The sequence below is a fragment of the Aulonocara stuartgranti genome (genome assembly GCF_965226115.1).
Source record: "Aulonocara stuartgranti genome assembly, chromosome: 7".
NCBI classification, from domain to species: domain Eukaryota; kingdom Metazoa; phylum Chordata; class Actinopteri; order Cichliformes; family Cichlidae; genus Aulonocara; species Aulonocara stuartgranti.
The window spans coordinates 36,279,582-36,294,683 of NC_138945.1; the positions used below are offsets into that span (position 1 = coordinate 36,279,582).

The window sequence follows — 15,102 nt, forward strand, 5'->3', positions numbered from 1 at the left end:
TGTTTTTTTTTATTAATATTTTTGGATGGACAGAAACATTAATAAATAAATATACAACTGCAATAATCATACTGTCAGTTCTCTGTCCATTTCTAAACAAACAAACAAACTAAGACAAGCAAACAAACAACACACTAACAAACAAAAAAAAAAAAAAAAAAAAATTACATAAATAAATAAATAAATAAAATAAATAAAACCCAGGAGAAACAAAATAATACACCGCCTCCTGGAAAACATCAGCAAAAACAAAAACGAATAAGGGTAAAACCCCCTGGTGCAAAAAAAAAAAAAAAAAAAAAAAAAAAAAAAAAAAGACAACAACCAAAATACCAATGACACATGAAATATCCCTCTAAGAGACCATTTATCATAATGTCTAAGAGACATTGTCAATGTACCGCAAAAAGGGACCCCAGACCTGCTCAAAAATATCTTCTCTTCCCTTCATTCTATACATAACCCGTTCATATGATGCCATCCTAGACATTTGTTCGGTCCATTCCTTGAAAGAACAGGGGCTGGATGACTTCCAATGCCTAAGAATTACCCTGCAACCAGTTATAAAAGCCAGACGCATCCACAATCTCTGTTTTTTTGAGAGAATGTTATCGTCAGGTAGTAGGCCCAGGACGCATATAGCTGGAGATTTAGAAAGATTAAGTTTAAAAATATCATTCACCAAGTTGATGATCCCATCCCACAAATAATCATTTTTCCGACATGTATACAACATATGAACTAGAGTCCCGACTTCCTGCTGACATTTCCAACAAATGTCCTTATCTGCGAGCTTCAACCTGACTAATTTACTGGGTGTCCAATAGTTTCTGTGAAGCAACTTGTACTGGATAAGTTGAGACTGTAAGGTCACACCTTGTTTTCAAACCGTTCTATCTGATTATTACACAGAAGCAGACAAATGTGTGATCACAGCTTTAGTTTGCAGCTGTACTTCCTCAGAGTTCTCATGAGGTCTGAAAGCTGAATGTGGATCAGTTTGTTCATCCCATGGGACATTTAACCAGAGTTTGTAAATGAAAGTTTCGTGACTCCTAGACAGACAATTAAGTGAACACTTCTGGTAAACTGTGCTTCGGTGCTCATACCAAGAGGAAACGGCTCATTATGACCCACATCTTTTTGATTCTTCTGGCCTCTAATATGCATTACAAAACTAGCAGGGTACTAGTCATTATGAAACTCACATTACCGACTGTTTTAGTGCTCGATTATTATCTCAGAAATCTGACTTGTAACCATAGTAGCCACGGTTCAGCGCATCTTTCATAGGCCTTAAATTAAACAAACAAATGAAGACTAGAAACTGTTGATGTAAGGAGGAATTTGGCTTTGGGGTAGTATAATGGCACATCTTTCAGCCCAAAGACATAAGGTTGACCCTTGTGTGGTATGGCTACCACACAGGGGTATGTCTGGTGTGAGATGATATGAAAAATGAAACGTCACAGCAGAAATTGAGATTCATCCCACCAGGCAAATATGACTTGTATTGAGTGCTCAGAGATGCTCTTCTGTGTACTTTGTTTGTAACTAGTTATTATTTGAGTTACTGTTGTCTTCCAGTGAACTTGGAGCAGTCTGGCCATTCTTATCCATCCTCTGAATGGTTAGGGTTAGGGCATATTGTAAAATCGTGCCAATGGGATACCTAGTGAGCTAAAATGTGCTGCTCATGCGTCAGCATGTGACAAGTTGAATGAGAACTACAACTGAATCTGGCACTACATGTTCTTGACTATGTCTAGATGGATTTAAGCCATGTAATTAAAAGAAACACACACACACACAACAAAGCGGTCATCATTCTTTCATTTCAATGCATCTATTGGAGCAAGCTAGTCGCTATGACAGCAAAGCAACACTATGCTGTTAAACAAAGGTACAGCACTATGTTTCTGGTGTTTAGCTCACGACTTTATAAGAAGTAGGTTCAATAAATAGTACCTTGATAACTTTCCACAGTGTAAAGTAAACAGAAACTTTGACGTGTCTGTTATCCAAATAGACTTCCTCGATCAGAGTGCATGTCTTTTCATGTCACCCCATCTGAGCTGAAGGTCAGTTATCACCTTGAAAAATGAAAGAACACCATAAAGTCAAATATAACTGTTTCAAACATGATCTGTATAAACTCAGTCTAAAAAGGGTGTCAGAAAATGTGACAGTGTGTCACATTAGGGAGAATCAGAGGTGTGAATGATGCCTGAAGCTTCCTGTGGTGACAGGAACATAACCAGCCAGCTGCTGCAAACAAGTTTTCATCATTACCCAGTCAGGATCACTGTCCACATGAGTTTTCATCATACCTGATGAAATATTCACTGAAGCAGGGGTGAGGTGAATAAATGGAGGCGGGGTATGTAAGGTGGTGAATAGTTCTTCAAATACAAATGAAAAGATCCCAAAGTTAAACTGTTTTTTTTATTTCATTGTATTTATATTATGTATTTTGTATCCTAAACTAACTGTGGTGTATCACATCTTTGGAAAGCTGAGTTTAATTTCTCTAGCCACACCCAGGCCTGATTACTGCCACACTTGTTCTCAATCAATAAATTCCTTAAACGTGACCTGCCTGACAGAGTGGACCATCAAAATCCTCAAGATCCTCAAAAGACAGATGTCACGCTGCGTTTCAAAGAAATTCAGGAACAAATGAACAACAAAGTAACTGAGATCTCTCAGTCTGGAAAAGGTTAAAGCCATTTCTAAAGCTGTGGGACTCCAGCAAACCGCAGTGAGAGCCGTTATCCACAAATCGCGAAAACATGAAACGGTAGCACACCTTTGCAGCAGTGGGGCCGACCAAAATTACTCCAAGACAGCAGTGACAACTCATCCAAAAGGTCATAAAAGACCCCAGGACAACATCCAAAAAATAAAGGCTCTTCTCAGATTTGCCAGAAAACATCCTGATGATCCCCAAAACCTTTGGAAAAATACTCTGTGGAAAGTCAGTAAGACAGTAAAATATGGTGGTGGTAGTGTGATGGGGGCATTTTGCTGCCTCAGGTCCTAGAAGACTTGCTGCAGTAAATGGAACCATGAATTCTGATGTCTACCAAACATCCTGAAGGAGAATATCAGTTTTGCAAAATAGTAATAAAAAAACAAGAAGTCAGGAAGGGGGCAAAGACTTTTTCACACCACTGTAGATTAGTAACTTTGACTAATCTAACTCTACACAGTATCACGAGGAAGAAGTTTACTGTTATCAAGTGAACAATCTTACTCTATGGCTGTTTTCCTAGCCCAAAACAAAGGTGCACCAATCACCTTATAGAGATACTTATTTTTCAAGGTTGAGGAAGGTTGACAGTTGTAATGGTCAGTTTTGGGTCGACTGATTTAAATGTCATTGTTTTTGTTTGTTTGTTTGTTTGTTTTTAATTGCAAGTCTTGTAATATACACCAGGTATAAATGACTTTTCTTTCATAAACGGTCATCTCATTTAAAATTGTGCGATTTCTTTCTCCTCAGGTCTACACAGCGTCTAACCCCAATGGGACGACCACGGGTAAAACCTTCAAGGTTCACCTTCAGCTCTGGGACACAGCTGGACAGGAAAGGTAGGCCACTTATCCCATTAGGACAAAATCTTTTTCCTAACAGTTAGTCGGTTCACACATCACTGATGGCATCGTGGATTGTGGGCTTAAGACTCTCCGTGATTCTACAGGTCATAAATGCCGGGTGGGGCTGATGGATGGCATCAAGGCTTTAAATATGTGTTAAAGCACCAGTGCTTAAAGTTTTTGTCTTAAAGTCCTCTGCCTATTACTCTGGGTATGTTTTTTGTGTTACAATCTTTAATCATGAAGCAGTAGTAACAAGCATTGATGAAACCGATGCAGTCATACAGCTGACCTTTAGGGCCAGTTTTACAACTGTGGATATCCCACTGGGGTTAGATGGTGTGTAGACTTGAGGTGCAACAAACTACAGTTTTAGCTGTCATTGCACAATTGACCCGAGGAATTGACTTCCAATTGATTGGTCAGTCATTACTGATTGGTTGAAGCTCACCAAAAGAAAATGCAATAATGCCAAAATGAAATCACCAGGGACGATATCAAAACAGATAAATGGTACAATGAAAAATGTTTTAAAAAAGTTTATAATTGTAGAGTAGTAAAGTTTATTTCAGAAATCTAGATGGAGAATCAACAGACCAGTATTTATGGCTGCATGTGTCAGTCATGCGTGTGTGGTCTTTAATTGGTCCCGACCTCGATCTGTTGAATCTGTTTATAAAAGCCCGATGACTCACCGCAGGATGAGTCGGTGTTAGTTACATAATTTTAATTGCATTTATTCTGCCCAGTGCAACAGATTCCGCATGATCATTTATTCAAGCGGTTAAAGTCATTATTCCACCTGTAAGCAGGCTGCGGTGGAGACACCTCTGATATCTGCTGCTTCATTCCGATTGTTTGCATCTTAAATATTGCTCATAAGTAATGTTTACACACTCGCTGTTGTCACACCCAGAAGCACAAGCATGTCTCAGAATATGCACTTCAGCTGGGGGAGCCCCATTACTAACTTGTGCGGGTAGAAACGGACATGGCACACATCTATTGTTTTTCTGTATTTAGTGCTTGAACACAGGTGAAATTACAGCTCATATATTTTACTTATAACAAAGTTATAAGCTGATATTGATCAAATTGAAATCAATGTTTCTGTTTTGTGCAAGAAGGTTTCATAGAATTATTCATCGGAATAACAGATTTTTGGAAATGGTTGGCGACTACAGATTTTCAGCTTAAACACTGATATTGCAAAATGTTAGAATGTCATGTTTAGACCCCCAGAGAACAATCCAGGACCATGTGGCAACCATCCATTACCAGGGAAGAAAAATGTGTATTCCCCAACCGGTTGTAAGTTTTTACCCTTCAAAGTAAAAGTTGCACCTTTTCAAAATGTTTGTTTGGTATGAAATGGGGCTTCTGATTTTAAAAAAACAAAAACAAACAAACACTACAGCTTGCAGTGGAAAATGGAAGCATTGGTGTCCTCCGTGCAAATTACGGGTGACTAAGGCAATCTCCTAGCAGTGTGCAAGGTTTTCAGTGCAGCACTGTCTTTGTGACCAGTTTCACCTGGTGACAGCCAGCAATCTCCAGATGTAGAGCAGCAAAGGTCTATTTTTTTTTTAAAATCTTTTGACAGACATTAGTAAAATATCTATTCTGAGAGTTTAATTTGGGCAAATGTGACATCCTGTGCTGGAAAATGAAGCATGGAAGTGCAACAAACTGCATTTCTAATAGCCCTAAGTTCAAACGGACAAGTTAAAATGCCCAGCTCATCATTAAACTGAAGGCATGTTTACAGCCTGGTATGAAAAATGAATAGTTTGATTTGTGGCCAAAGATCTGAAATGTTGCTATACACTGATACAATGCCAAACACTAAAAGGAGTTGGTAAAGACCCAGAACACAGCTGACACAATGTGAGTATTTGATATTTATCAGCTGGCCTAAAAGAAGGCTACAAATCAACAAAACAGAACAATACAGTGTTGCTCTGTGACTGCTTTCAGGCATTTGCTCTCAATTAAAAACATGATGTGCCCAAACATTTTTAAATTAATCAATTCAGGTTTCACACTTGTTTTGGGTTTACGTAGTTATTGTAGGATTGTCTATTTTTTTACTGCAGCACCTTCTTGTGGCTGTTAAAAGAACTGCATCTGTGGACACATCAATTCTAGCCTCGTCTGTTCATAAGGCTAGCAGTTAATGTGATTGGGTGGCTTTCACATTCGGGATATTGTGCAGTATAATACAATTAAGACATTTTTAGAAACCCTTTAAAAAATACACATTGTCATATCTGTACTCTTTAAAACTGTTTGTGTTTCAGGTTCCGCAGCTTGACCACGGCCTTCTTCAGGGATGCTATGGGGTTCCTGCTGATGTTCGATCTCACCAGCCAGCAGAGCTTTCTCAACGTCAGAAACTGGATGAGTATGTTTACTAGAATCTGCTATCAAAACATTTCAGTCCAACAATGTTCAGCTCACTGTTAAAATATGTAAAAGGCTGATGACTAATGTATTGTGAAAGCATGAAATAGCAGTATAACAAAACATTTCTGTTTGTTTGAAGTTCCTCTGATACATCAGTTTTTCTTTATTTACTTTTTAATCTGTATTCATTTTCAGGCCAGCTACAGGCGAATGCTTACTGTGAGAACCCAGATATTGTTTTGGTAGGGAACAAGGCGGATCTGGCCGACCAGCGGGAGGTTCAGGAGAGACAGGCCAAGGAGCTGGCCGAAAAATACGGGCAAGTTTATTTGTCATGTACATTAACCGTATGTATTAGTAGATATTAAGACCACTTCAGGTGTTGAACAGTGATATTTTATTTATTTATTTATTTTTTGTTACTGTTTATCTGAGAGCACACGGTGGCAACTTCTCGTCTGACTTTCACAAAAGAGCTTCTGGCCTCGGTATTACCCTAAAAACATGATGGCTTTAATTAAAAAACAAAAGTTGTTTCCTTAGCGTCTTGTAGAAACTAAGCAGCTGTTTTCATATCAATGGACACTTAAGGTATTTACAATTAAAACTATATCTTGCACTTATACTTAAGTCTATATGCACACACTAAATACTGTTGATGTTTATTTATCTAGGAGAAAAACTGCATTAACTTAAATTTCAATTGACACTGTTTCCATGCTTGACCTTGTACAGTTGGATCCTTACCCCTCCACATGTCCTCAAGTTACTAATACCGTAAACACTTTGTCCTACGTTACTGGTATGGCTGCAGGTATTTATAAAAGTAAAAGGAAGGTGTGCATCTCTCAGCCACGTGCAGGCAAGAAACAATTTGCACAATTAAAATCTGACATTTAAATTAACATACTGTAATGTTCCGATGTGCTTCAGATCTCTGATCCACATTAATATTTGACAGGCTTTAGAACACATTGTGTAAATATGACGTGATAGAGAATAAGAAAAGCAAATACATAATAGTGATTTTTGATGTTACATAACTCCATATCTCATATATATCTTGTAATAACCACCTGTTTTACACCTCTGTTCTGCTCTATTGCATTAAAATAACATTAATGTGGCTCAGAAACATGTGGGGCTTTGGCCGAAAACAACACTCACTTTTGTACATCATGTATGATTGATATAAATACTTTATTTTGTTAGCATTGATAATTTTCTTTTATAGAATATCATTGTTAGGATTATTGTGATCATCAACATTGCATGTTTATGAATAGATGGTACACGGTTTTTCTGTAACAACAGACGACTTCCTGTTAGATGAGGTAAAAACCCACAAAGTTTTGCTCACGGAAGTAATATAAGTAAGTTCTGACATAAACGAGTAAACCTAAAAAGCTTTGTTGATGCAAGTATAGCAAAAATTGCAGATCCTAAATGTGCTGGTATAGATGGTTAAACTAACCACTTCAAGCCTTCAAGTGTTTTCCAGCTTTGGTTAACCACCTGAAGTTGTTAAACATACTTAGGAATACAGTAACACATGACCTCTCCCGCAGATGCCCATAATAAACTGACAATAAGCCAAACATTATCATATGTAAAGCACACACTTCACGTTTTTTAATGCATATCACAGTTAGCAGATATCTAGAATTGCAAACTAGTCTTTCTGCAGTTCTGTTGTCCAGCGTAGAATTTATTCCTGTAAAGTTCTGTTGATCAGATGGTTCTGAACGACACTGTCTCTCTGGATTGGTCCTGTTTCAGACAGTTAGCAGATTGATGGGCCTTTAAAGTTGTTTCGGTCTTCACACCTGCACTTTTTTACCATATGGTTACAAGTACAAGAACTTATCACTGAATACATGCTGGATATACTCAGTATTCACATTATTTTAGCTCATTAATTTACTCAATGCAAAATGCATAGTCCACAGGTTATACTTCAAAATCTTCCTCAGCCTTTCGACCAGTTTAAAAAAAATCTTTTTTTAAATTCATGATGGTTGAAAATAACACAAATACAAAGGAAGGTGAACAAGTGAGGTGCATTTGGAAAAACATTGGTTTAAGTTGCAGATTTGTTCTTTGCAGGATCCCGTACTTTGAGACGAGTGCAGCGACAGGAGCAGATGTGGACAAGGCGGTTCTAACGCTGTTGGACCTGGTCATGAAGAGGATGGAGCAGTGCGTCGACAAACCCCCTGCCGAGCCTGCCAATGGGAACGGGGCCACAAAGCTTGGTGATGCACAGCCGAATGCTAAGAAATGTGCATGTTAGATGAAGAGGCGATACAGGACAACAACCAGTCAGTGCTGCTCTGTCGTCTGTCCTTCTTCTCACCACATTCCTTCCTCTGTTTACTTTATCCTTGTCATTTTTGATAGCATGTCTCTTCATTGTTTCATCACCCCTGTGCTCTTTAAAGCTAACATTTAGCCATGTTCTCCTATTTTGGTTCTTTTCCTCCCTTTATGCTTACTTGTCCTCCCTAATGTCATTCTGACAATGAAAGAACTCTATCCCCCTCTAATGGACTCTTACGGTAATACAGTCTCTGTTGGTCTGCCTTTAGAAGGAAATTAAAACAGGAGGGGACAGTTTCATCACTGTCAGACGCATAATGTGCCTAGTTAAAAACATGCACCCTGGGAATAGGCTCTGCACGCTCCCAATTTAACTGCTCGCAAGTGCTTTGAATGATTTAACAGACCTAAACAATCAAAAAGACGCATTTAAAAGTTTAATTTGGACTCTTTATATGTTGATCTATCTATTTATGGCCGCAAAATGAGGGGGACTTAACTTTGTTTTTAATCAGTATTGGTCCTCTCCTAAAGTGTTTGCTCCTGGATCACAGTGAGAAATTGTGTGACTGATATGGTTTAATTCCTCTGTTATTTATAATTGTTTTTTTCTCCCCGTTTCACAAAGTGTCCTATGCTGTACCCATATGAGCCACATTTAGTAACTTTTTGATTTTTACATTTTTTTGTCAGGTTTAGACATGGCAGACATTTGCTAAAAAATGCAAAATGCTTTTTCTTTTTGTTAATAAAATAAAAAATTTATAGTGCAGCATAACATAAAATAAAATCACCCACTGCTGGCTTCTTTTGTTTCTTTCTCTAGGTAACATCTGATAGTACCCTCTCATGCAGTATGGTATCAGAAACGTACTTTTTTCCATTGTCACTAATTTTGTTTACAGGTAGTATTGTCCTATATAGATTATAGAAAGTTGCACACTTAATAAAGGGTATAGCATTTGACCTCAATTGTTTGTGACCATATATTATATTTCATTCTTTTACAATGAAGACACAAATTTACCACACAAAAACAACCAAACAGCATGTGACATCAATAATATTTTAAAAATGATGCCGTCTGCTAGCTTGGTAGTGAGCACCATCCAAGCAGATGATGTATCATGTTCCTACTGTTGGTGATTCTTAACGTTCACTTTCTGACCACAATCAGAAAAAATCTATTTAAACACTCCTACATTGTCAGGGTTTTTTGTTTGTTTGTTTGTTTTTTCAGTGTCCTACCAACGTCAACGTTTTTCATTTTAAAGTTGTTTTTTTTTGTGGGGTGGGCGGGGGTTTATTATTATTTTTTGTTAAGCCACATCACCTGGTTTTACATGGCAAACTTGAGGTTTTCACTGAAGTAGAAGACCACAAATACTGGCATTTTCCACCTTCTCATATCAAATATTAGCATTTGATAAGTTTAGATATATCCTAGTCTGCTAAGGATTCCTAATATCATTAGAAAAGTTTTTTGGCTAGATTTTATATGTTTGTTTCCATTTCCAAAGTATTAATTAAGAGACAGTTTTTTCAGATGGCTGATGCCATCAACACTATAAAAGATGGGCATAGCTACTTGTTTTGAAGCCTCAAAATGAGTGATTTTGGCATTGTGAAACCAGATGTAGTGGAGCCAAAGTAAGCCATAGTGAGCATATCCTGGATAATCCTCCTTTCTGACATACAGATTGACCAGAATATACAAAATAAACTTAATGTTTTAGACAGTGTGATCCGAAATGAGCAACTGACCTGATAAACTCGGTAGCAAAATGTTGACAGACATGCAGACAGAGGGCCGTTTTCTTTACTTCTACAGAAACTGAAATCTCAGCCTATTGTTGGCCTTTGGAAAGAATGCCATCTTTATTATAGGACTTGTATGGGTATAGCATGACACATGTGCAATAAAGGAAAAAATCAATTGCATATTGATCATTTTAATAGTGTTTATCAGCATAGATGTGTTGTTCCAAAGTGACCTACTGCCTTGACCTTTGAAGCATTATTCCACTGTAGTCAGGCAGACCTTGTTGGAGACGGTCCAGCTGTGCTATTAGATGTTCGGGAGGCACATTGTCATTGTAACTTTCTACCATTTACTTAAAAAGCTCAAAATAAAGTTGTCTGCAGCAACAAATCAACATCCAAGCTCTCTGAATAAATCCTTTCTAATCACAAAAATAATAATAACAGCATAGAATGGGAGTAAAATGCAGAATTAGCTTTATCAGGTGACATGAGATCTTCAGTGCAGCTGATTTTTGATTAGACTTTTTCACATCTTTACATCAGATAATCAGAGAAACTCCAATATGGCTCTGGGCTCCAATTCTGTCCATGACTAATGTTAGATTATATGTTGACCAGTTATTTATTTTACAGTACATGTGAGACATATGTAGTTATTTCTGTTGTCCTGTTTTTGTTCTGTTCTTTACATCCCACGTTCCTGTGTTACGTCATCTAATTTAATTAAATTTAAGTAGCTGCTTTTATATTGATTTACTTTTTCATTGTTTTAGTATTTTTGTGCTCAAAGCATAAAAACAAAATATCCAGAAACTTTGGTTTTACTCATTTCAGCTTTGAGTTGTCTTGGTTAAATCTCTTCAACCTGGATTTGGGTGGTTTATCCAATTCATCCGAGCTAATCTGCATCTTCAAACGTCATCAGATTGGATGGGAAGTGTCTTCTTTGTGCCTCTCAAAAGATGTTCTGATGGATTAAAATTTTGGCTTGGCCACTTAAGAACCAACAGTGACTTGCCCTGAAGCTTTTCCAGCATTGCAATGGCTCTGTTCTTTAGTTCATTGATTCATGGTATGCTGAAGGATGACTGGATGTCTCAGCCTGTGGTAGAAGCACTCAGTAGTTGGGTTTTCTTCCAAAACTTTTTTTTTATTGGGCAAAAACATGTTGTCACTGTGTTATTAAGTTTAGATTAATCAGGAAATGTATAAATGTAATCCAACAAAAGCGTGTAAAAAGTGAAGTATTTTTGAAGCCTCTACAGTTTTGCATTTTTTATTTTTTGGCTTAGTTTTTTTTTTTTTTTTTTTTTACTTGATCACAACCTTTTAACTCACTGAGGACAGGAAAAGCCTATGTTTTTGCACCTGAAACACGACAACAGTGGCATGTATTTAGATGCTAATTACAAAATCCACTATATTAAAATGTCAATTTCATCTTTGAGTCAGTGATTTCTTTTTGGGGTTTGTTTTTTTGTGTGTGTGTGTGTGTGTGTGTGTGTGTGTTTAAAGTGCAGCTCACAGTTTTCCATAAATCAAATAACACCTTATGTGATCAAAGAATATTGAGGAAAAAAAGATTTGATTGGCTGCTGATAAATGTTGATTTTTGTGCATCAGTGAACCAGCTGAGAAAGTTCAAAGCTGTTCCAACTTGTGGGGGAGTATAGCTGTAGCGTGCTGGGTTTACTGTAGGCTGTCATTCAAAGCAAATCAAAGACCAGGGCTTAACAAATGGGTCATTAGGAAGCAGTATATTTATTATCATTTTCCTTTATTCATTTAGGTAAACATCTCATTAAGATTAAAACCTCTTTCATGAGAGACCTGGCCAACAGGGCAGCAGAAGTTACAATAAATACATACACATAACACTATATCAAGCAAAGAAACAAGTACTATAGCTTAAAATTTTAACCACAAATTGAATCTGACAGTGTGTTAAATAACATTTTTTTCAAATAAATATTTGTTACTTTAGTTTTCTTGACAGCTAAACATATTAATTTTCCAACAACAGATTTCATTGCCATATTGAAGTGCTACTTACAGTATATTTGATTTTTAGATGTTCAACAATAATTTGCTGATAGTATGAAGCGTTGACTCTGTCTCCCAGTTACTTGGCAGAAAATTCTGTCTTTCTGTAGGCTGGTTTGCAGCATTGTGTATGTTTTCTACAGGTGTTATCTTTTATTTTGGTTGTAAATAGTTATAATGTACAAGCCACTTATGTCTAAAAGTATAGTTGGAAGAGAAACCTCAGTAAAACGAACTAAGTAAATGTGTGGTTATTAGTTTACTCTGGCCCACCTTTTATTCATAAAGCGAGTGATGTTTTAGCAGAAGTCTATCAGCCACTAGAGGGGAGAAGATCGAGTGGCAGTCCTTGCATGTTAGCAGTCAGTAGCCAGATTACACACCTAGCGCATGTAGACAGGAGTTGTAATTCTTTACTCCATTGTTCACCTTCCTCTCAGCTCTGGTTGAGTCTCCTCCATAAATTAAACTGGATTTGTGGCTGTTTAATGTTTGTGTCTTTGTTTTTTGCCTGTCTGCCGTTTGGTGAAATTGTTTGGGCTGGCCAGAGCAGCAAGACCAAACCGGGTAGTAAATGTGCCGTAAAACCAAAACTAAAGCTGAAAGAGGCTAAAAAGCTCCGTACCATGCTGCATAATTGTGAGTTCTCTGTGAGTGTCAGTTTTTAACATAGTCATGTCAAGTTTTCGTTGAAAGAAATTGATGAAAATGAATTATGAGGCAAAACATGACATGCAGTTGCTTAACTACTTTAACTAGATGACATGCAACTTATTAGGACTAATAAAGTTAGGGAAATTGCTTCAATATTGATTAACTTTACAATCGCAATCGCAGCTCGGGTCAAACAGATTAACACTAAAAGTCTTTGTATCTGAGATCTGAACACATCTCCAAATGGGCAAGAATTTTCCTCAACCAATGCCTTTAATTGTGACAATCTTCTAGGACAAATTGTCGGTTTTTACCTGAACCCTTCTTCCAATATTACTCATCGTGTCTTCATTTCAGCCCCACCCCCTCCCTTTTCTTTTCTTTTTTTTAAATCTTCCGTCCATCTCTTGCTGTTTTTGACCGTCATTTTCTCCATGAACCTATCGTGTCTTAAGTGTTGTTTTTAAATTCACTTTGAAAGTTTACACTGTTTGCGGTCATGTTGTGCCTGTTATAATAACTCTTCTGTCTGATCCTCTGTAAAGTTTGTGAGCTACTGAATATTTTAATGCATTATTGATTATAGATTATAAATCAGAGGCAAAAGAGAACAGAAGTCAGATGTTTTGGGGTTTTTTGTGTATGTCAGATTTATCAAAACAACAAATCAATCTAAGTACCTCTAAGAGCTTTTATTTTTGGATCTCCTGTGTGTGAATTCTCTCTGATGCCTGCGGTTTGTACTCGTTCGTTCAGTTTTCAATGTGTGTATCGATGCCTGTGTGTTTGTTGCACTGTCAGCATGTTTGACAGTATGAGAACGGATTGACCTGTTCAGTGTTTCTGATGCAGGAGCTGCAAAACATTTGTTGGTTTTATCCAGTTTTTTGTTTTGTTTTTTTGGCTTTGTTTGCTTTTGTTTTGCTTCTTTTCTTTTTTTTCCCGACATGTCAGCTGCGACTTGATACAGATGGCCACTGCGTCTTATAGTCAGCTAAAATGCATTATAAAGGTATCTGATACCAACCACGGTGTGGTGTTTCTGTCTGGAGGAGGAAGTTGCAAATACATTTATCATTGCACATTTATGTTAATATTTTAGTTTCCTTGATAAATTGCTCACGAATTAAACTTACATATATGCATTTTTATCTTGTGGAAGCAGACGTGATTGGCCTATTATATACACTTCTCTGAATTTTGCCTGTGGGAATGTGACTGTCTTGACTGTACTTATTCTACTAAGTTTACATTTTCTGCCTTTTGTTTTTTTTAAACAAATCTCTTTCCCCATGAAAAAAAAAAAACCTTTCAGAAGTGCTCCAAAGCTTGATAAATTATAACAGTGTGTGATGCAGCATAATCCAGCTAAAGTTTAAAATGTTCCTCCAAGTTGATGTTTGAAAATATATTTCATGTATCAATCTTTTCATGTAGTTTGTATGACTTTGATGGATATATACTCTTTCGGAAATCATTAACCTGAATTCAAAAACTCCACTAGGTTCACAAGAAACTGTTCTCACCACACTCGGCAGAGCAGTGTCACCACAGGCCAGGTACAGAAAAGCTGTCAGCATCATTAAGGTGGCACATTTCATTCACTCCCTGGGTTAGGTTACATACCCAAAGTGTGTGGGGCTAAAATGAGCAGGGGTCTGCTGGACGAGGATTTTCAGCAAAGTTTCAGCAAAGCATTGTTTACTTGCTGCTTATTCATCAGAAATTGTTCAGTAAATGACTTTTTCCCCCAACATAGTTTTCAGAGATAGTTGCAGACAGTCAAGTTAAGATAGCAAACGTGAAATAATGGAAAGTCTTGCTGTTCCTGATTGCTTGGCTGTTTCGTGTGCTGTGTCACATATTGTTATATCTAAAGACCATAATGCGCCCAGTGATCTTTAACCTTGTCTGTTGTGCATTGTCTTTTTTGGCAAATTGCCTACATGAGTGAAGAAAAGCATACAAAAAGAACAATTACACAATTTCCTGTATTGTGTTCTCATAAACAGACAATATATTTGTCACAAAGTTAGTTTTAAATGCAACCCCTATGTGACTGTGGCGCAAAGTAGGTCCTGTTCTGAGTCAGTAGTAATCACAAAAAGCAAAAAATATGTGATAACTCTTTGACTTAGGAAAATAGTTGTGTTATTCTTATGCAATACTCAATGCTGCTTCCATTTCAGGAAAACCTTGTTCCTCACAACAACAAACAAAACAAAACCCAAAGTCAGTCCAGTCATTGAATCTTCTGGACAGGAATGCCCTGCCGTGGTGTTGACTATCAGACCAAAATCAAGATTTTATGGTGAA

General features: G+C 37.2%; 1 protein-coding gene across 2 annotated transcripts in view; it reads left to right on the forward strand.

Moving 5' to 3' along the window:
* Nucleotides 1-11,529, forward strand: part of rab27b (RAB27B, member RAS oncogene family) — an 81,270-nt gene extending 69,741 nt beyond the window's left edge. For both annotated transcript variants that reach the window (XM_082538357.1, XM_082538358.1), the window contains exons 3-6: nt 3,506-3,594; nt 5,901-6,004; nt 6,202-6,325; nt 8,113-11,529. In XM_082538357.1, the coding sequence (XP_082394483.1) occupies nt 3,506-3,594; nt 5,901-6,004; nt 6,202-6,325; nt 8,113-8,299 (504 nt within the window). In that variant the 3' untranslated portion in view covers nt 8,300-11,529. The remainder of the gene's footprint in view (nt 1-3,505; nt 3,595-5,900; nt 6,005-6,201; nt 6,326-8,112) is intronic.
* The last annotated feature ends 3,573 nt before the right edge of the window (nt 11,530-15,102 follow it).